Below are 23,559 nucleotides of genomic sequence, written 5' to 3'. Positions count from 1 at the left end.
CACTGCCCACATCAAAAAAGCAGCCTGCTCAAGTGTCTACCTGTAATTTGGAAAATCTATGCTGAGCTCTTTGCCACCTCTGCCCTTTCTGTCAGCAATATTTGCGCTGGCTGATTTAAGCTGCTAGGGGCATATCTGGATGAGCTGCAGATGTGCCTTTGGCTTGCAGTGTGAATATACTTGTGCACTCCAACTACACACCGTCAAAGCAAGGAGATGAACCACTATTTTCTGTCATCACTCTTTTCTTCTAAGGGTTGAAGCATTAATATAATTTAGCATCCTTGCAGAGCTTGAAGCCGTTGGGGCAGCTAAGAGTGCAGTTCCCATTCAAAAGCTGTTGCTGAAGCCACTGCTCACAAGATAGATGATCTTTAACCATCTGGCCTAATTCTTGTTCATCTGTTATACATTTCTATAGAAGCAGAAGTAGCAGCCAACAGCTAATGCCTGAATGTCGCTCAGGTTTGTTCTTAGAGATTTCACCTGTGGCTGCTGATGGAGCAACACTCCCAAAATAGAGTGGCAGCATCTCACACTCTGTGGTGCTGAAAACATCGTACGGAGGAGCTAGACGCTGAAATAATTTAACCCTGATCAGTCTCCTATCACCTGTCTCAGTGTAAGTGAGATGTAAGACAATGGAACCTCACTGAGATTTAAGGCCATAGTCCAGTAGAAAAAAGGCAGGCAAAAAGCCCAACCTCTGCTTTCAGAAAACCTCTCAGTTTTTGCACCACTGGGTCAGAAATGCCAACAGTCTATTGTGCTACATTGCATTTCGGATCTACCATGTTTGGGTAGAAATCAGAGATGCCTGGTAGTGAATAGGAAAAATAAACAAATTTGTGAGCCTCAAAAACTGTTGAAATGGATGAAATCATTACAGCATGCAGATGAACTGAACATCATTCTGCATTCATTATTCTACCCACACGAACAAGCAGCATTGCAAATCTCATCTCATGATCGACTTACGACATCTTATTCTTTGTTAGGATACTTTTATCTTGTACCTCCACAGTACTATACCTTTAGTATCATGTCTCCAGGCAGCAATCTTCCATCTCTGGCAATTACCCCATCTCGATAAATATGCTGTATAATAATGTGAACCAAAGGAGTTTCACTGCCTCCCACAATCCTAATGGCCAGGTTTTCATGGGGATCGGTACGGTTGATCTTAATGCAGGTAATTTCCCCATCTGGAATCAGGTGATACAACCTGGGAAAACCTGGAAATGCACATTGTAAGGTATTTATTTGACATCACAGCTTTGCTTTGTTAAAACGTGCACCACACAATTTCAAGTACCTGCCAGTTATCCAAACTAGGTTTTATGCATGATGTGATTTATACTAAGTGGGGAGGAAAGGATATATATGCTTCTGGAGAGGACTTGAAGTGATCTTTTTTTTAATTAATACATTCAGACGTCTCTCTTTTTTCCCCATAAAACACAGCCCTAATCCTTCCATGTAATCCAGATGAAATGTACTTAAAAACAGTTACATGTGCTAACATTTTAAGGAAACAAAATACATTTTCAGTCACCAGAGACTGCTCTGAACCAGGCTGCTTCCTTGCTGTTGCTAGAGCAGATGAAGATGGACACCTTGACAAATATCCATCCCCACTGTGGTGGGATGCACACCTTGGCTCACTGGTAGCATCCCAGGCTGCCCGCTTTCGCTCCATTTTTGGTGCCACAGCTGAGGAGGGAGTGCTTGCCTTGTGACATCCAAGGAAGCAATTTTTTTTACCTTCAGCTAACAGAAATGCAAGATTTCTCAGACAACCCAAAGCATAACAGCAGTTTTCCTACCAGACCCCTCTCCTTTCATCACTGCTTGAACTTTAGAAGTAGGAATGACCGTCTCTTTACTGCAATGTATCTATATTAAAACCCCAGTATGCTGAAGATGCCTGGAGGGAAAGATCTCTGCTGGCCCTGGCAATCTGGGTGTGGGCAAGAATGACTAACAGTGGGTAGGGGTTTTTTCTGTATTTATAACGCATTCAATAAGAGTATCCTCTTCCAAACCCTACTTTTCAGCTGGCATGTTTGCTTTCACACCATGTCACTAATACTTTCTCTCCTTCTAGGTCAGTTCAAAATTTTAATCCACATTCAATAGTGAGCTAAGTAAGTAAAAGCACTAGTGAGTTTTCCAGCACAGGTATATCAGCCTTCAATTATTTTTAAACCCCCATAAGTAAGAAAAAGCTTTTGAATTTTTTGTGTGTGGGTCCAACGCAGTACTTCTATGAAAAAGATGTAAGTCAAAAAAGTAAGTGCTAATGCTTTTCAATAGCTAATTTTAGAAATGAAAATATGGTGACTGTTACTGAATAGTGATAAAGTGTTAAATGAAGATTAACAGGGAAGCATCTGAGATAGAATAAATATTTTCTACTACAGAATTAGCAGGCAACAAACCAGCAAGGCACCAAAACCTTTTGGCAGAGAGCAAGGAGGAAGAAAGAACAAGAAAAAAAATTAAAGAAACACCATATTGCATCCCTTACCCCTTCTTTGATCATATGCTCCTCAAGGCGGCAAGCTGTCTTCCTCCACGTCTGTAAAAAGCACCTACCAGTAGCACAGACTTCGACTTTGTGGTTTTACACAGAGCTGATAGACAACAGAAATCTACCTAGATAACTATACAGCTTTCATCAACCTAATATTCAAGTATTGATTTAGTTTATATTCTCACAGTAGCAGTTTCTGCATTGATAAGGATTTACTTCAGTTTGGCACACAACTTTATCATCTCAGGAACAGAAGGTGCTTTATTTTCCCCATATTCCTCTATTTTCTGAACATTATTTACCCATCTTGTGTTCACTTCTCTCTAGCAAAATGGGTGGATTAATTCTGTATAAATACAGGCTTCTAAGCTAATTGTATAATTTGGTGATCTACTTGCTCCAGCTTCCTTTATAGCGCATGGACACCCAAAGGGAACAATAGCCCCTTCACTGCTAAATCACCCCTGGAGGCGCTAAACTCTCTCCACTGCGATGAAAGAAGAGACAATTAACTTTGGTGTCTCAGTGGGGTGCTTAAAGTCAGACGATACAGGTACTCGCCAAAAATCACCAAATGCCTGATCCCTACATCAGAACAAGCATACACAATTTACACCCTCAGTGTGACTATAAGGGCATTCAGATGTAAAAATGCAAATGATAATCTGGATCCCCAGATCTTTGTGTGCAATAGTGCAAATAAAAATCTCTGTATATTTTGCAGACTACCAAAGCAGTCCTACAGCAGAATTACTTCCATTTCCCATCGCATGATGATTCATCTCGTGTCCCAACAAACTGTGCTTTTTGACCCAAACACTCATTCTCCATACCTCATTGTGGAAACTTTTCTGAAGGAAATACCCAGTTAGGTTTCTTCACCACGGAGAACTGTGAACTGAACAAGCTATTGACACTCTTACATTATTTCAGTCCATAATTATCCCAGAGGAAAATCAGAGCAACGTGGCAGTGAACAAGTCTCTACACTTGAAGACTTACGTATATCTCTATATAAGTTATAAACTTATATAAGATTATTTGCGTCCTGAACAATGTCTTAACAGGTTTATTAAGCCTTGCAGTGGCATTTGACTGATTTTTAATATGCTTATGCAGATTCTTTTAGAGGATTTTTTAATATCTAATTTCTCTCTGAAGTGTGCAGTCTACAACAAATCTTCCCAAGACATTTTTCTTGCCAGTCTGCAAGTCACTTAGGTTTCTCTTTTCATAGTTAGCACGATGTGCTGCCTCACCTCCTGTCTTCGTTTGATTTGTGTTCTTTATCAAATATAGTTAAACTGTACTGTTTTCTCCTTAGATGAACCAAGCAACCAAAAATAACTCCATGATCCCTTAATTACTGGTCTCTTCATTGAAGACTTGCCTCTTGTTTTCATCCCAGACTTATGCATGGAAGTTTATATCACCAATAACCTAGACGGTCATATGTGAAAGGTCAATACCTATTCTGATAAACAGTAAGTTTGACAAACTAAATGTATAAAATACACAGGTACGTATTTTTTCTGAATAAGAAAATCCACAATCGCTTTTTCAGCAAACAGTCTTGCGTACATTGTGTGCAGTTTGATCAAAAGCAACCATGCCTATTTCAAGATGATGCTGTGTCTGGAAAGCAATGTCTTCAACTCTAATTCTTTTAATGTATGTACCATACCCAGAAGAGGTGAACTCCTCTCCAGCACCTGGTTGCATACAGTGAGTGGGGCCTCAGCAGCCCAATTTAAAGGACACCAACTGGTTTGGGGGCTTGTACCATTCACAGATACACAGCCTGTTGTGAGACTGGAGCATCAGTTTGCACAGATCCCATTCTCCAGCCCTTATACTCTTAGTAAGAATTCTCCATTTGTTTTGACCAGGTTTTCCAGAGCAGGAAAACCCAGGAGTATTGCATACCTTTCTTTACCATTTTATATTTCCAGTCCTTAAATACTGAAGAGCTGCTGAATCTAGAAAGAAGTATACTTTCTGTCTTGTTTTTGGTGATTCTTGCAGGTTTTCCCACAGAGGGTTGTGGTTTTGTCACCGGGGGTTGTATGGAGCATTCTGAATCTGTCAACATAATAAAATGTCATCTGCATTCAGAAAGATTGTGTGTGCTTTTTCCTCAAGCATTATTTTCCTTCTATTAGCGTGAGATTTTATTCATATTTTCACATATCTCATTACAGTAACATAGGAGAGACCCGCTTTACACAGCTTTACACTGCTTGTCTGGTACAATGTAGGACACTGAGCACTTGTTAGTATGGTGGCCACGAGACTTTGATACATAACTTTAAGTATCCATAATATTTTATCCCAATAGCTTATAATACTTAATGGCAATGTTCCTTCAGCACTCAGGTTTTGGCTGGCTTCTGTGTGCACTGTGCTGCTTCTGACCATGCTGCCATCAGGATAGCTTCTGCCTTCATTCCCAGGAAGTACCCAGCATGACAACGCACTGTGTGATGCTTGCTATGACTCTTGAGGCCAGATTAATCAAAGGTCACTGTAAATAAAACTTGCGTCTCAGGTTGCAAGTCCTTATTCAGATCAGAAGGTCTGACTGATGTGAGGTGCCAGCCCACCCCGACAAAAAGGCTGTCTGCAGGGCGCTTCCTGGCACCTGGACACCGGAATTTAAACAGAGCTTGTGTAACCTTTTCTTGGAAAATTCTTGTGTCTGTGAATGTCACATGTACTCGTGCTAGTGTGGGACTTTGTTCTGCAACATTTCCTTCCCAACTGATTTTCGTATAGCATTTCTTTCTCCTAACAGTTTACCAGCAGCTTGATTTAGTGTCTTCCATTAATTCTCCAGGGGTGCTGGTCCAATGCAAGGGGTAGGTCAAATGCAATGACAGCTCTAATTCTCTTCTTGCTTCCGGACATCTCTCTCGGCAAAGGAGTCCCAAAAAAACTAACATGAAACTGTTGTAGAGTTGAACGTGTCTCAAAAGAGTTGTGGCTATCATCTATAGCAGGCAAAAGTTTATTGGTCTGCAGCAGAGGAAAAGCGCTTCTGGAGCCAATCTCATCATCCTAGAGCAGAGTGCTTTGAACCAATTCAGTAGGATTTCCAAAAGATGTTTTAGGAAATTGGAACTGCAACTGAACCAAATCTGGAGAAAACAGGAACAGCATGGGATTCCTGCAGGGTACAGCCTTCTGAGACAGAAGCTGGGCTGTGCTTGTCTTGTCCTGGGGCTGGATAAGCCACTTTCTTTTCTGCATGTAGAGAGCATTAATGCCATGAAATAGATGATATCTAGAGTCACCTGAGGTTCCCCTGCCTTCTTTTCCTTCATGTACCTGTCTCTAGCATTGAAGTATTTATAATGTCTATCTAGTTATTATGTATACATATATAGATATATAGAGAACAAAATGGGGCTCAGACTGAACAGTGGGAGTGAGATACACCCATACATAGGAAAGTCTGTTCTGTAGTCCTGCCAGTGCTTGCCAGGTCTGCCTTAGTCTTGACTGCTGCAAAGCAATAACAGATGGTAGAGCTGCACCCACCATGAGACTGAGAAGAATGAGTTTGACTTTGAACAACATTTGACATCCTCAAGCAATCATAAATTCAATTTATTTTACAATGGCTTGACTGCAAAATGGAACTGATGAATGTTTTTGAAAACTAGCTCCCTTTTACTGTAAAACTGAAGGTTTTTTGCAATTGCAAATTCTTTCCTCCTAAAGTGTTATCTGGTTTACAACTTGTATTTGTAGATCAGTTTGAGTAAACAGTGCATGTGTATACATATATATATACATAGTCTTTCTTGGAAGTGAATTTAAAAAGCATATGCCAAACAGAGCACAGTGATACAAATAAGCTTAGCAAAGCTGGAGCAGTATTTGCTCGAAGATATTTTATCATTTAAGTAGATTGTCAAGGTCATTTACACTAGTGGATCCAGTCAGAAGATATTACATCTTCAGTGTATCAGTGCCAGAAGGATGTCCCTGTCACCTTCCCTCACATCTCAGAATGAAGCCATCTCTTTTAAACTTGCCTAATTTCTACTTCAGACCTGGAAAGCTATTTTCAGCCATAAGTGTTATTAAAGGGATTACTCTCAGGTAGATATCACAAGCTTAGGTGCTGTACTACAGGCAAATACTTCTTTGTGTGGGTTATTTACCAATGAGCAAATCATTAGAAATGAGAAAATCTTAATGCCTCAGTTCCCCAGATATTTTCTCATCAGTGTTTTCACCAGTTTGGACAATCCTCTGCTGAAAATATCATCAAAAAGTTTAAACAGAGGAACAAATAAAGCCCAAATAATTTAAATCCAAAATGGGTGCATATGGCATTGCGCAAGCAAATCAAACTACAAGTTGCAAATGGAAATCATGAAGTAATCTTCACAGTGCAGAACTGCTACCAGCTCCAGGTATGAGACACCTTTAGACTGTAACTATTTCTCTGCTGTAATTATAAAAGGAACATATTTGCTGTTATACATCATATTTTTCAGTGTCCCTGGGTAGCAAAGGAATGTTCCAAAACCAGTACTGCATTCAGCTTCAATTTAAGCAGAATCATGGTTATTTGAATACTTTTTATTCTCACATCAGGAATGCTTATTTTGTCTTAACACCCTCACAGTCATTGCAACTGAGCATTGGCCCAAGAGATATAAAACCTTCAGATTAAAGGCACCTACACACTCTGCAGTGGGCAAATTGCTGTTTTCACACTGGTGCTGCTGACGCTGGGCCAACACATAGGTATACAGAGCTTCTCTAATGAGAACACAAGCAAAACACAGATTAAACAGAGATATTTGAACTAAGATGAGGGAATTCTGAAAACTAGGGACAGATGGACTATAACACGATGAGCTTTGCCAGATAACCTGACAAGCTCCTTTATCAAGAATTTATCAGCAAGAAGGGTTTATTTCATTCTGTGCCTGAGGCTGGGACAGTGTTAGCTTTATTCTGCTCATGCAGTGCAGCCTGGTGAGGAAAGAAGCCACCAGAGGTGTTTGTCTGATCTCCTGGAATATGAGACATGGCTGAGGTGTGCTCTGTTGTGATCCCAGACGTGTAACCTGGGGCAAGGCAGCAGCATTTACAGTGGGTGTGGAGACCTCCAAGGTTAGCAGCCACTGCTCACTCACAGGAACCCTTCTATTCCCAAGAGAGTGGAGTGGCAATGGGGAGACAGACACGTGTGGCTGCATTTTTCCAGTGGGTGGACTTCTAGTGAGCATGGGGCAGAGTATTCTACAGCTATCCTTAAAAGAATGACCAAGAGCTCTAACCAGGAGCCCAACTGCAAACTGCCCAGAACAGCTGAGGATTTAAAAAAAATAAATAAAAACCATACAGAACTGGAGAAGAAAACAAGCCTCCAGCTGGCAGGATAATGATAACTGCTGCAGAAAGAAGTATATTCATTTCCTTCTCCAAGAAGAAACAGAGAAAGTCTTTGAGTGCTATTACACAAAGCACCTGTTACAAATGACTGAGTAGAGAGATCTTTGTTAAAGTTTTATTTGTATTGCTGCAAGTGACTTGCTTGATTTTTTTAAAAACCAAATTCCAGAACTGTGTAATCAAAATGCATTCTTTGCATACGTAATTAATACAGTAATTTAGGTACCCAGCTTCTGTGATCTCATACGTAAGCGTAACTGCTCATTAAGTAATTACATGCCTTCCTGGTTTTTCCAGTGCAGTAGAATACATTTGGAAGTTTACAGGCATGCTTGGTGCAGAGGAACGAAACCACAAGCAGAGGCAAGGAGAGAATGGCAATTGACACTGTCAGTGGGGCCCTGGAATGATTGCCACTTCAGGGCCCTATTATATGACCCTTAAAAAGGAGACAACAGCACTTTTTGTTCTGTTAGAAATATGAAGGTCAGTATCATCTTCACATCTCCTTCTGCTAACATCTGGACTGCACTGGGTTACTGGATAGGTACTGTTGGCATCCAGATCATCCACATATTCTGGACATGAAACCAGACTTTCAGTGGAACAATTACTAATGTCAGCTATAAGCCTAAGTAGAAAGCAGTCTTAAAAATGTCTATGCCCCATCCTGAAGAGACACCTTTTGAAAAGTATGAACTTGAGACATGCAGAATTTCACTCTAGGTGAAGAACGGCAAGCTTTTGCTTACAGTGGATGGAACAGTTGCTAGGGAATGAGAAAGATCTGTCTGCTCAAACAGAGCCATAGACATCTGCAAAATTTTACTTGGAGAAAGATAATAAAATATTTGGGACAATGAAGTTTTTAATGATGTTTTCAGACCAAGAAGCAGATTCACATTATTTTGAATGAAAAGGTTCATGATTTTGAGTTATGCACAAGGATGTGGACTAAGAAAGTAGGAAGAACATAGTAATGTAGTGAAACTTTCCTGAATGAATAAAAAAATAAAGCAGAAGAAATACTGAACACTGTTCTCTGATTTACCACTTCAAGAACAATGATGTCTAAATACAGCATTTGGCAGCCGTTTGCCTTATTCTGTGTGGGTTTCAATGACAGCTTGAAAAGCAGAGAAAAGGGAAGTTGGATGTTTTGACTTCTTAAAGCCCTTACCCTGAACATTTGATCTGGGAAGAGACATGAAATGCTGAGGCATCCAGCGAAGGAATAATAAGCTCAGTGCAGACCTTGATTAAGGCAATGATTCCCACTCTATCATCACTTCCTCTTGATGCATGAATGCTAATGTCGGCTTTGTAATTATGGTCCAAAGCAATTAGTAACATTTGCTTATTGCTTTGAGAATGCCAAATGTGAAGCGTTGCTGCCTGCCAGACCCTCTCATCCTTGACACACATCAGACAGACCTGTTTAAGAGCAGAGCATTCTTACCTCATCACCTGCCTGGCTGAGGTAATACAAGTCTGTCAACAAGGATCCCACAGAAGTACTGGAATAATTACAGTACTTTGCATTTTCATATCATCCTCCACACTGGGAATTTTCAGTGCTACATGAACATTAGCCAAAACTCATGAATTTCCTATAATGTATGATCACTGTGATCCGTTTCCTTTAAGGGGACAAGACACATGCTGACGAAGCCTCTTGAACAAAATGATAGAGCAAATCAATGACAGCTCCAGTAATACATCCCAGATGCCCAGATCCTATGCTAGATAGCAGGCTGGCTATAGCACGCAGGCTGTTACTAGAACAGCCCTACATGAGGTCCCACATACCCCAGCAATATTCTTGCCTGCCAGTCACTAGCAACGTTTTAAAGAAAAAAAACAAAACAAAACAGGAAAGATTGAGTTTTCTGTTTGTTTGTTTGTTTGGTTTTTTTAATCATGCACAGCCCACCACATGAAAGGCATGTCAGTCATGGGCATCCAGGTCCCGCATGGATAGGGTCCCCTACCCCATTTTAAGTGATAACACAAGGAGAACAAAACATTACCTTCCTCTCCAGCAGCAGAGTTTCCAACAGTCTCCCTTTCCCGGTCAGTCTGATTAGAAACGGCGCTTCCACTTTTTGTCCTTCGAAGAACACTGAATGCCTTGTTTATTTTTTTAAAAGATCTGCTCCTTATAGTGGAGCGTTCAAAATGTCGAGCTGCAACAGCAGGAAAAAACCCAAATCAATATAGTACATCAGTTTTGGGCTAGAACCACATTTCTGCAGCCTCTGGTATACAACGGGGCATAACATCACTATGCTTCACCTTTGTGTCTGGCTCCAGCTGATACTCCAGGATTGCACCCACTTGAATCTGGGCACAATTATCCTACCTCTGCCCCACACCCTGTCTCTGTCTGTTTTGCCAGCCACACACAGAAATCTCCTGTGATTGTGGTAGCCTGGGAGAGAGTAATCCTCAGTCAAGGCAGAATCAGCAGCAATCTTGTGAAAATGCATATAAAAGGAAGGAGCACTGCCCTTCTCAAGCTATATAAGTTTTTTGGGGAAAAAAAAGCAAAAAAAAAAGCAAAAAAAAAAGCTGAAAGTTGTTTTTAAAAACTTTTCATGAAAAAAATCCCCACCCCACAACCACACACCAGTAGTTCCAAAGCTGCCAACATTTTCATGTCAAAAAATTCAAAGGTTATCAGGTGGGAGGGACTGACTAAGTCACATCTTCTAGCCTGGGTAAGGCAATAAAAACAAAGAAAGCCATAATTCTTTCAAAACATGTCACACTCTTTTCCATCTTGCTGAATACATCTTTTGTGGCTGTTGCTATTCTGTCTCTTCAAGCTCTGCGTGCTAGCCAAACATTGTAATCTAATAATACGACATTCTCTCAAACCAGACTTCAGCCTCTTAACTCAATAAAACTGGCGGGATTTAATTTCATTCTGGTGTTCGCTTCTTTCCTCGCCTCCCTTTCCTTGCCTCTCTGGCCCCATGCACACAAGAGGATAGCACTCCTCATTTTCTAGTCTTTCTTCAGACCTTCATCCATTCTCCCAGCACACAGCTAGTGCCACACAAGGTGGGCTATTCATTTTGGCTTCAGAGTCCTCAAATTCAAGCTTTGAGCTCACTGTTAATGCTTCCAAGTCTGCCTTTGGTCTGGCCATGTTTTTCAAATATGGCACTCATCAGAGCTGAGTGCAGTGTCACAGGGTGAGGGATCAAGGCAAGGTTTCTTGGTGCAACTTGGCCCTGACTGGGGTTATTTCAGTAGCCAGTTCCTAGGTGCTGCATCTCCCTGGGAGGCTGGCAGACATTCCTCAAGGTCATGAGACACTCCTTAAGGTTTGTTTTCCTGCACATACTTGGCAGCTGCCAAACATATCTCCCAACAGGCTTTTGGGTAGGTGCCTGAGGCGTGGTCTATGGGGGTTACTTGGGTCATCATGTTTTGGTGAAGCCATTACACAGCTACACCCTCTCCCTGGCATATCACACATATCATATGTCTTCCAACTGAGCTGACTTGCCTAAATAATGTTTCTTAAAACCTGTGGTTTGCATGTGTGCAGATAGTCCATCTCAGCTCGTTGCTGCCTCTGGCCAAGCAAATTTGTTTTTCACCTCAAATCTGTTGGGTCACTGAGTGTGCAATTTGGTAAGTCATATAAAATTAAAGCTTTCACTCTATGTTTGGTTTTTTAGTTGTTGGCTGTCTCTTTTTTTGGTTTGGGTTTTTTTGATGTTTCTTTTTTGGAAGCTCCAGCAACAGAAACAGGTGCTGAAAGAGGCCACTAGCTTCTGAAAACACCACTTCCAGTTCTTACTTCTGTTTCGGTTGCTGTGATGCAGGTCTCCAGGGCTGCTGCCTGACTGGCTGTCCTCCGAGGTGGGGCTAAAGGCCGGGTTCACCAGTCCTGGCTCATCTGTCATTAAGGCGATGGCTGCAGCTGATGAGAGCTCTGGGCCCAGGGCAGCTACTGCTAAACTGGAGCCGTGGTCTGGAGAGCAGTCTTGGGAACGCCTCTTCCGTTCCTTGGTAAGGCCATAGTGGGATGCTCCTTTACATCTAAGGAGAAGGGAGGGAAAGGGAGACATGATAACAAGTTGTATTTAAAGGTTGCATACTTATGGAAATTATCCCATGCTAAGGAATCTCTTGGAATACAAACTCTCGTGAACATGGTGGCCAATGAAATATAGATGCTTAACAAGAGGGAAAAATGCCAGTCCCATCATGTTACACAGAATAAAACAGAAGGAAAATTGTCCTTGAAAGCAGCTGAGTTACCACCTTGCATGGAAAGACTACTGCTGGCCAATAAAAAGCAGAGAGCCTCAGCCTTGTGTGTAGTCTCGTGTATAAATAGTTACTGTGGATGTGAGAGGACAGGAATAGCAGGTGGATAATTAAGCCAGAGGCTACAGTCTGTAATTTTCCCCGTGCCTCTGGTCAATGAAAGAGAGCAGGGTGAGGCCACTTCTCCAGGTCTGCTGATGACATAAAAGGTGCCTTTACCTGGTCCTGTGCCCTGAAAACCCTTCCCGATCAGCGAGGTGGTTGCACTGGGGGCACAGCGCCGTGGTCTTTCATGGAGGAGACAGGGTCTGCTCTTCAGGCAGAGGCCAATGCCCTCAGTGAAGGGAGGGCTACAGGCAGGAGTCAAACACCCAGGGTCTGCGGGAATCATGTCCCCAGGCCGTACCCACACAAACCATTTACTACTCGAACTGCACCTGAGGAACTGTTTGAATTCAGCCATGGCGATGAAGTTTCCAGTTCTGCTATTCCAGCTCAGATTATACACTAAAATAGAGGGATCATTGCCTTGACAGAGGAAGGGTGCAAGAGGTGAGGGGGGTCCCACTGGCTCTGCAGCCCCACCAGAGCCAAAGGAGGAAAGGGCTCCCACTAAATGACTGAGCACAGGTCCTCAGACCAATGTCCTAGGTCAGCCTAGGACTTCAGCAGTTTGGGTAGTTCAAAGCTGGTTCTGAAATAATTCCAGAGGAAAACCCGAATCCTAAATCCTGACTCCACCTCCACAGTGACAAAATTCTCCATTTCTGGTGGAGACACGCGTGTTTCCAGAAGAGCTGAAGATACAGCATTTTAAGAGGCAAATAAAAAGCCTGCTTTGAAACAGTTTACTTGTGGTCCCAACTACCTGCTGTACATTCATCGTAGACAGCAAAGGAAGGATCATGGATGGCATTTCTCTCTTAAGATTTGTTAAAGAAAGTCACTTGAACAAAATTGAAGGTCACTGTGCTCTTCATGAGTCAGTATTTAATTAAAGCTGTAGAATAACTGAAAAGGCAGAGTAGCCAAAGGATACAGCACCTATCACTTTTCTCCAGTACCATTTTGGCCCAGTGCACTCCCACTAGGACCTCACTCACTGCATTAAAAAAAAAATTAAAAAAAATCAGCCTTTTAATCATAATCTAATGAGCTTGGCCTACTTTCAGTTCCTATTATCTCTTTCTTCGTAGCAAAGGCTAACTGATGACTTTTATGAAAGTGCCCTGTAGGATGAACTCACAGAAATAGCTGCAGAAACCCTTAGGGATAGAAAGCTCTTCGTCATATATGGCATGCACAAAAGGCAATGCATAATACATACAATACAGAATGCCGTGGGTTACGTGTCAGAAAAAGAAGTAGTACACTGAGCAGAGGCTTTGGAAGAGAAACGATTTATGGAAGCACTTCCTGGGACAGAAAGATGAGATGAAGACAAGTCATAGAGCTCTCTAGATCAGCTGTGGAGCAGTAGTTTAATTTCTCTTGTGTTATTGGCTTTTTCTGGGGGACAACTGAATTAAAAATTTTTCTTAGCACTAAATTATGATATAGCATCATTTACATCATATGGCTTCTGACAACTTTCATCTTAAAAAGGAATAAATAAGCCCAACCTAAATCATATCATATTGATAGAACTGTGTAAAAGCTTTGTATATGCTTTAATGTGTTGGTGGGAATGGCTGTAGCAAAAGTTATTTTCTGAAACCTTTAACAAGAAAAATGAGGTGCTTCAAAAGAAAATACTCTTATGAAAGAGAATGTTGATCAACTATTTCAAAAGACCAAGAAAAAGCTGTTTGGGGCCCTTATTCCACGACAAGACTGCAAGAATAATCTTGTAAAATAAAAAGGAAGAGCTCACCTGCCTTCACCGCAGCAGGCATTTTCCTATTCCTTCCCAGAAAAACAGGTGTGACTTCCTCATCATCCCAGCATCCCACACCATGGCAAGATGCTCTCCTTTATATTTCATAGAAAGCAGAGCCACAAATGACTTCACCTTATACAGCCTACCTAAACTTCTCCAAGACAGTGTTTTGGGAATAGTAAGGTCACATTTGCTAATCCAGCTTATAAATACTCAACAAAATAGTTAAAAAATAGTCCAAAAAGCCAACACAATGAAACAAATACAAAGAAATGGCTTCAGGGTGAATTGTTTGCTGTTATCTGCCTTGCAGAGATCCTGTATAGATTCACAATACGATAAGAGATATTCCTACACCACATTTTGTGTCATTTGCTTCAGTTTTCACCATGCAATAAAGTTTCAGGAGCTGATATTAGAGCACTAGCCTTCTGGATGGGTCCTCAAGTGCAGATCTTTTGGGGTTTTTTATTTTTTTTTGCTGAGTTGAATGAAGATCAACATGATGATCAGACGCGACTCTGCTCAAAGATTTCCAGCTACATGGATTCAACCGCTGGCTGGTGCCCGTCTGCACTTCACTACTAGAGCCTTCACTTTCTGTGGAAATCCTCACTCGCTGCTGCTGGCTGCAGTGCAGACACCCAGTTAACAGCTTCGATCCAACAGCAATGAACAGCAGACAGCTACTTTGAATGTAGAGAGGGCTGACACAGTTTAAGATGTGGCTTATTGGAGAAGACAAGTTGCCATGATACAAAGCACAAGGCCTATCTTTCTAACTCTGCCAGAAATAGTTAAAAGAGAACCAAAGCTCTTCAAGTATGAGCACTGAAGATATTTCTTAAATAATTGTGGCAGGCATAAATGAACACAAATCAAGCCCTTTCTCTTCAGATTAACACAGTGTCCTTGAAGAAGAAAATAAAAATCCCAAGCCCTCAAACTCGTAATAAAATCTGCAACAGCATCTCTTCACTTTCATTGTTTTCCTTGTGCTGACACTGCTGTGATAACAGAAGACAGAAGAGATGACTGTCTAAGTGGAATCATATTTATAGAGTCTCAGCTACATTTTTCCATATGGTTGGATTTGGCTCCCAGAAAAGAGAGATCCATAAAACAGCTACATGCCAGTACTAATTATCTCTCTCACTGTGATTATTAATCAGCTGCCTGATTTATAGCTGAAAGAGCAGGATATCTTATTAATGTAGGCCAGTTAGAAAGTGAACCCGACCCTGCCTGGTGGCCAAGGTGAACTACAGATTTATGTTCCTTCTCAGTCACGCCGGACAGAGAGTTTATCTGTGCAGCCACCGATACAAAAAAAATTTGAAGGCCAAAACTGAGAGAGATAAACAGAAACGAATAATGTGTGTTGTACAGTTCATGCCATTAAAGTACCATCACTAGGTGAGCACGGGAAATTGAGAAAACAGTTTCTTCTAGTTGCGTGGAATATTTTATGAAGTAGAAATGTGTTGCCCTAAATCCTGGCCATCTGAGCTAACCACTGGGCAGTAGTGTCTACTAAAACTTCACCCAGGTCTACAATTCTGGCTGGCATCAATGCCAGCAACTGCAGGGCAAGCTTTGCCCTGTGCCCTGCTCTGCACATGAGGAGAGCTCTGTACTCCAGTCTTTAGGAGCAGCACACCCCCAAGTACTGGAGCCAGGATATCCAAAACCCCATGACTGCCTTAACTTGGTCCCACCATTTGTAAAAACAAGCTTTGGTCAAACTCAAGGCCAACAGAAACATTTCCACATAATTTGCAAACTGAAATGAAAACAGTGCTTTGGAAACAGACACATTTTCCTTGCAGCATCCCTGAATCGCACAGCAAAGGAGGGCCCGAGAGTGAGGTTGACCTCAAGGATTTCCATTACCCCAGCTGACACAAGGGCAAAATCTAAAGGCAAAAAATAAAGAAGGATAACTGCATGGATTTTTTTCACTCCTAGTCATTTAAATGAAACAGCATCACAGGCAAAAAAAAAAATTTCTGTGTATATATTTATAATGCATTTGCTCTTTTAAAAACACCCGGCTTTCTATCTGTGCTACTTCACAGGCTATCCCTTTTTCTCCCTGTCTCACAGCTGACTGAGCACGAAATGGGAAAAAAGTGGATCTAGAGAGCGACAATGCTGGCGAACCAGGTTTGGCACAAATAAACAGAGCAGAAGCTCCTCCTGCCCAGTTCCAGCAATGCTTTCCTAACCTCACTTCCAGCGCATTCATATTTTGGTGCTGTCTTGCTTCTGCAGCAGCAACAGACACATTGTCTGAGTGCAATTAAGAATAATGTATACAAAGCACTCAGGATTGCCCATCAGAAGAAAATACTGCCTAATGGGCTGTCGTCGCTGATCCAAAGCTAAACCCTGATCAGGATAGACAAGCCATGCCTGCACTGCAAGGAGTCTCATCACTCTGTAATTTGGGCTTGACACAAGCTGGGATCAGAAGTACTAACAGTGTGTATCACACCCTGACCCCATCACACAAACTCTCCTGACTGCTCTGGTACCCCTTAAAACAATCTGGTGGAAAGGCTAATGGAGATACTGAAGGTGACCAACAAGAAGCATCCTGGATAACCTAGCCTGGTGAAAGGATCCTGCTGCATCTGGGAAGGAACTGGAGGGCTTTGAATGGGAGAAGTTTACTCACAAGAAGGCGCTGGCAATTCCTGCTCCCAGGAGCCATTCACACCATGTGCACATCAGCAGTGACTGTAGCCCAAACATAACCCAAATACCAACCATATGGATTTCAGGTCAAATGCTTAAGCTCTAAAGCTTTCTGAAACTCCATCGTAAGGGAGTGAACTGCCTAAATCAGTTCTCAGACAGAGAAAAAACAGGTCTTCTGATCTTACTTTTGCCAACAATGCACTGACAACTGGAACCAAAAATGAAAAAGGAGAGAGGCACATAAGCTCCAGCCAATTCCTATGTTACAGACCTAAGCTAAAAGGCAACAAACTCGCAACCTCCCCTCCAGACCAACAACACTGGTGCTTAGGAGGCCAGAGACATCAACATCTTCAGCAGTGTACGTGACCAATACTATACCACTCTTTACACTCCATGATGTCACATCATCCTTGCTCAGACATTTGGCTTCTGTGAATCCTGGTCCCATGTGAAAAATTCTTCTTTTTTGCTATATATGAAAACCAATCCTTGAAATGAGTGCTTAACAGCAATGCTTTTTCCTTGGTAGTTCTGAGTTCTTGCAAGGATTAACCACTGCACAAATGCTACATACCAAAAAAGCTTCATAAATAAGTACTTGTTTTACTTTTTAAAAGATGCATTTACTTTTTCTGCTTGTTATAAAGGATTGTGTCATGTGAAGAACATTCCTCAAGCTACTGTAATCATCAGTTATGGCTAGGAAGGTTCTACCTACATTAAACCTTCCTCAATATTCATGAAGAAGGGGATGAGTCATTTAAAAACCAAAGCTTAAATTCCTGGATTACAGCTTCCAACCAATATTCGCTGAAAGTCAGGCTGCAAAAACCTTGTGATTAGAAACAGTTCTCTGCACCTGCATGTCATTACAACAGCAACATATCTAGATGCTCATCACTGCTGTTCTGTGCAGTCTGTACCCTGGCATTGATGCACTCAGGTATCATCTCCCTGATGATCTTCCAGTGTCAGAGGCATGCCATCTTGCTTGGGGGGAATAAAATGCTTATTTTTCACCTAACTTAAGTGGGAAATTGTCCCGGTTACTATTATACTTTCACTTCAATAACCCTATAAACACAAGCCTTTTAGAGACAGCTTCCTGACACCTGGGGCACCAGGGCTGGCTGGGGGGGAGACTTGACTCCCGCTGCCTCCAGAGGGTTGAGGATGAATGATTCTATCCTATACTTTCATAAACACTGCTCTGCTCCATGTCAGCATGGAGATAGTTATGACAGAAGTTCAGCTGAGGCAAATGACTTCTCTGTCTAGATGTCAGAGAGATTTTCTCATATTATTTGCTCTCTATTATGAACCAGAGGCCTTTGCTAAAATATAAACACATAGTAGATTTAGTGGCTCTATATTTCTGCATTACTACTTATAAATATTTAGAAAGGTCCTCATAACATTTATTTCTTTAAGCTAAACTTATTTAGTTTAAGTACTTTCCCATACAATAGGAAAAAACCTCTCAAATATCTATTTTTTCAGTTTAATTTCTGCATATCCCTTTTATAGTTTCCTAATTTTTTTTCCCAAGGCTTTTGTTTTAATGAAGCCATTGTAATTCAACAAACTGCCTTACTAGCAAAGCCTGAAGTCGTGCTGTGTCCTCTCCGTAAAGATCTGGCCCCAGGGGTGGGCTGTCATTTTTGCAATGCTTTTGCACTATGATGCTGTCAAACAAAATATATTTGTGTATTATATAAGGAACATGTGCAGGAGTGTCTGTATACTTAAATGTCCACATCAGCTACTCTGTATGAATTTGGGTGCACCAGTAGAAAAAGATTTCTAGTTCACCCAGATTTAAAAAAAAAAAAAAAGTTTTCTAAGCATATGAGGAAAACATACATTGAATATTCTTTATAATTACTATGTTAGTCATCAGCTACAGTGACGTACTCCCGTTTTTGTGATTTGGTTGCTGAGAAGGAAGAGCAAGCATGGCTAAGGATTTTTGTACAGGCCTTCCAAAGCATTTTGCATTGGTGAAGACTGGAACTGCAGTTCAGCGTTCACTCTCCACAGTTCCCAAAACTACTGACAGACAGACGGCTGGTGCCAGACACAAATTGAACAACTATTCAATGAAAACCCAATCCCGATTTTAAATGTGACTGCTCACACTGAGGGAAGGGAGGAATCTCCAGATTTCCTACCAGTTTTCACTGAAGTTGAAAGAACTTGGAACACGTTCTTAAATAAATTGTAGAGTTTAAACTTGATGTACATGCTACCAAAGGATCATGTAACATGTGGTCATGTTTAAGCTTTATTTTCTCCTTCTCTTAAAAAAATAAAACACCATCATCAGCTTCTATTACGAAATCTTTTAAAAGGTCCATTAACCTCTATCATGGGAACAGGGAATTGGAAGAAATAGGTAAACAATGGTAGTTGCCTGCAATTGTGGGCAAAAATCATGACTAGGATTATTGTGCAATGATCTCAGTTATTGTTGGGACTGTGTACAAACTGTTGCTCCAGATCATGTTCTCTCCCTCCCCTGAGATTTCTTTCAGGCCATTACTATGTCACTGATGATTTTGAAAGTGCAACCGTACTCATTTGTCTTCGAGGTTTAAGCATGTTTTCAAGGTCTAGTCTTAAACCATTCCAACAAACTGCAGCTGTCTTACATATAGGAGAATGGAGCTGTGAATTGCTAGAGACAGCCAAGATGAGCAAGTCAGCATACAGGCTGGAAATGCCAACTTCTTTTACAGGTGAGCACAGCTTCTGTATTGTGTTTAAGACGACTGCTGCTTTAGAGAAACTTACATTCACAACCGACTTTGTGTTTTCACCTTCCCCACCTGTGTCCAAGTCACCAGCACACACAAGCACATCAGCAGCCTGTTCCCACTGCTCACATAAGGCAGGGCCTTGGGTTGCTGCTACAGCTTCTATCTTTTCAATGCTGCCTTTAAATGTAACACTGGTAGAGAATAAGTAGACCTCAAGCAACAAAAATGAGGAATGAACTAGAGTGAAAGACTGCAGTCAGCCTATTAATCATTATTTGCTCTTAGATTACTATAAATAAACATTTGTCATTACAGGGAAGTTACTGGTCAAAAGTATGGAACCAGAGTGCTCTTGTATGATGCAAAACAACAGCAGTATTTATTTATACTTAATTTACTCAAATAAATACTGAAGCTCCCCAAGAACGATCTATGTGTCTCATGCCAGAGACACAAGCTGACACAAACAAGGAAAACAGAGAAACTATCTCTAACTCTTGGTAGGTGCTCAGCTACTGACACTGCAAGGAAGTATGAGTACCTGGGTAGGAGATTGAGAGCAAAATGAGAGGGAAGACACATGGGACTAGCATTTTTGAGTTGGTAAGAGTCTGTAAACCTTGCTGATTACTTCTAGTGCTTTTAGAATTCAACATATGCATCATTTAAACCCACCAATCCTGTTCAAGTGCTATATTAAAGTCCTAAAGTACTAAAAACCCCTCTTGACTTCAGCAAAAGCAGAGCTTGATGAAAACTTTACCAGGTGCTTTCATCACCTACCAGAACTGCACCATTTTCCATACAACACACTTAAGATCTTCAGCCTTCCCCCTTCTTGAAGAAGAGCAGAACTTGAATATTATTTCAAAAGAAAGTGAGAAAATATAAAGACCCCTGAAAGGTTTCTTCACGGAAATGTTGAATACAGAATCACAGAATGTTAGAGGTTGGAAGGGACCTCAAAAGATCATCTAGTCCAGCCCCCCTGCCAGAGCAGGATCACCTACAGTAGGTCACACAGGAACGCGTCCAGGTGGGTTCTGAATGTCTCCAGAGAAGGAGACTCCACAACCCCCCTGGGCAGCCTGTTCCAGTGCTCTGTCACCCTCACAGGGAAAAAGATTTTTCTAATATTTTTGTGGAACCTCCTGTGCTCCAGCTTGTATCCATTGACTACAACCTTCTGACTTCTTCCCTTCAACCAGTTAGCGACCCACCTCACTACTTGGTCATCCAGACCACACTTCCCCAGTTTAACTATGAGGATGCTGTGGGAGACGGTGTCAAAAGCCTAGCTGATATCCAGATAGACCACATCCACTGCATGGCCACCATCCATCCACCTGGTTATGTCTTCATAAAAGGCTATCAGGTTGGTCAAACATGACTTCCCCTTGGCAAAGCCATGCTAACTGCTCCTAATAACCTTCTTATCCTTGATATGCCTAGAGACAATGCCAAAGATAAGATGTTCCATCACCTTTCCAGGGATGGATGTGAGACTGACCAGTCTGTAGTTACCCGGGTCATCCTTCCTCCCCTTCCTATAGACTGGGGTGACATTCGCTTTCCTCCAGTCTTCAGGCACCTCATCTGTTCCCCACGACTTGCCAGAGATAATGGAGAGTGGCCTAGCAATGACTTCTGCCAGCTCCCTCAGCACCCGCGGGGGCATCAGAGTGGCCTAGCAATGACTTCTGCCAGCTCCCTCAGCACCCGCGGGTGCATCCCATCAGGGCCCAGGGATTTATGGATGTTCAAGTGTTCCAACTGATCCATATGCCAATCCTCCTTAACCAGGGCAAGCTCCTCCTTTATCCTGACTTCCTCTGGGACCTCAGGGGACTGAGGCTCCCGAGGACAGTGTCCAGCAGTATAGACAGAGGCAAAGAAGGCATTCAGTAACTCTGCCTTCTTTCTATCCTCTGTCTCCAGGGCACCCACCTCATTCACCAGAGGGCCTACATTGCCTGGACAACCAGCAATGCGTAGAATCAGTGGGACGCACTAGACTGGGGAGTTTTTTGGTAATGTCCCTAATGCCTCCAGGAAGGCAACAGACTTCCCTGTGGGCTGGGTCAGGCGGCAGATAAGGCCCTCTGTTCCCCTCAGAAGGGAGTCTCCAATAACAATTACCCTCCTTTTTTTTCTTGGACGAAGTCCTAATGCGTGTGGCTGACTGATTCACCCTTGACAGCCCTATGGATGAACCTCCACCTGTCTCTTCCTTTGCCTGGCTCTCATTGTCTAGAGCCCCAGACCTGTTTTGCAAGTGCCACTGGGCAGGTGAGGGAGGCTGGGCAGGGATTTTCCTTCCTCTCCTGGCAGGCACCTGCTTCCACTCTTCTCCATCCTTTAGGTCCCCTCCTTTTTCCTGATGGCCAGAGGGGAGCGGATTTCCTGCTTCGTGTGGAGCTTGCTGCTTATGATTTAGGAAGTGGCTCCACCAATCTATTTCTCTCTCAGACTCCCTGACACTCCTCAGCCTTTCTACTTAATCTTTCAGCTCAGCCACCAGGCTGAGCAGATCGTTCACCTGGTCACATCTGACACAGGTGTCATCTCCGCTACCCTCCACTGCAAGCGCCAGGCTCCGGCACTCTCTGCAGCTCGAGGGCTGAACACCTGCACACTTGCGTGGGGCCTCTCTCTGGGTGCCCACAGTTTTTTTAAGGGCCTTTCATCAGGTTGCAACCATAATTGGTTCTGCAATCAAAAGACCTCTCAAAACTATGCACAGGATTTTATCAATAGTTGTGCATTCTTTCATCTACAGACAGAATGCACAAGGAAGCAATCACATGCAACTTACATCAGTTGGTTGTTTGGAAAACAGCATGAGACCTGCCATCAGCAGCTGTCAGCTTCATATTTGGTTTTCACGTCCACCCAGGACAACTCAAAGAAGAGCACTGGTACTCTGTAGGCAATCTTGACCCCTGGTTTTGCCTTTTACTAATAAAATAATAACACAACCTTTTTACAGTAGGAATTGAGATCGTATGTAATGAGACTGCAGCAGAATCACTCAATATAGTCCTCATTTAGAACCTTGACTGAAAAATGAGCCTAAGAATAATCACAGCATATATATACAAAGGCTCAGAAAATGTTAATACTGCTAAAATCAAGTTATCTCTGACAAAAATAACAAGTGCAAGGACAAAGAAATTCTTAAGGCATTGCAATGCTATACTTCATCACACTGCACAACGCAATACATTGCATTTTTCAAATTATGTGGATATGCATATAATTAGCATTAAGAATAAGCATTCATTCTGTCGATTCATGTGTTTTTAATGTTTATTGGTCAGTGTTTTGATCACCGGATTATATTCAACAGGTATAACTAGTCTCTTGGAACTTAGCATCTCAGCATTGTCTTCCCCTCCTAATATCCCCACCTATACTATAAAAACTTATGATGCAGTGAGTAAAATATGCTTGCAATGGGACAAGGGGTTTTAGTTCTTTAACAAGAGTGACAGTATCAGTGTAACCCAATTCTTGAAGCTACCAACAGAGGAGCATGCCACACAGAAACTTCATATTTACACATACTTAGCACATATTTCTCTTTAAAATAAAACTAATTACAATATCTGCTACGTCACAAACTCAACAGGTTGGAACTACTGAGAACAGGCTTGAGGCTTCTGTTGGCAAAAAGCAGTGACACAGAAGTTTTTAGATGTAAAATAATAAAAAGGGAATACTGCGTTCAATTTCAAGATGTTTTCAACCCAAGGAGTGGGTTTACTAATACATTCTCTGCTAGAATTTGAAATTACAGGAAACAATGGAGCTACAGACAGTAAATAACAAGTTCTGGTTTTATACCTTTTCATTAATGGAACATGCAATGGACAGCCACGCACAGTTCTAGCTCTGGTGGGACTTGCTTCTGACCTTGGTGACTCAAAAGTCACATAAAATCCCTTTTAGGTCAACATGAGTGTCTAAATTACATT

General features: G+C 41.9%; 1 protein-coding gene across 2 annotated transcripts in view; it reads right to left on the bottom strand.

The window, feature by feature from the left end:
• The window catches only part of LNX1 (ligand of numb-protein X 1, E3 ubiquitin protein ligase), a 69,219-nt gene that overhangs the window by 23,276 nt on the left and 22,384 nt on the right, over nucleotides 1–23,559 (bottom strand). For both annotated transcript variants that reach the window (XM_009868232.1, XM_009868234.1), the window contains exons 2-4: nucleotides 11,766–12,007; nucleotides 9,982–10,137; nucleotides 1,033–1,235 (exon numbers count right to left, since the gene is read on the bottom strand). In XM_009868232.1, the coding sequence (XP_009866534.1) occupies nucleotides 1,033–1,235; nucleotides 9,982–10,137; nucleotides 11,766–12,007 (601 nt within the window). The remainder of the gene's footprint in view (nucleotides 1–1,032; nucleotides 1,236–9,981; nucleotides 10,138–11,765; nucleotides 12,008–23,559) is intronic.

The sequence above is a fragment of the Apaloderma vittatum genome, unplaced genomic scaffold, assembly GCF_000703405.1.
Source record: "Apaloderma vittatum isolate BGI_N311 unplaced genomic scaffold, ASM70340v1 scaffold2804, whole genome shotgun sequence".
Classification (NCBI taxonomy): Eukaryota; Metazoa; Chordata; class Aves; order Trogoniformes; family Trogonidae; genus Apaloderma; species Apaloderma vittatum.
The sequence above is the reverse complement of the archived record's forward strand: the minus strand, read 5'-3'. Positions and strand labels throughout refer to the sequence as shown.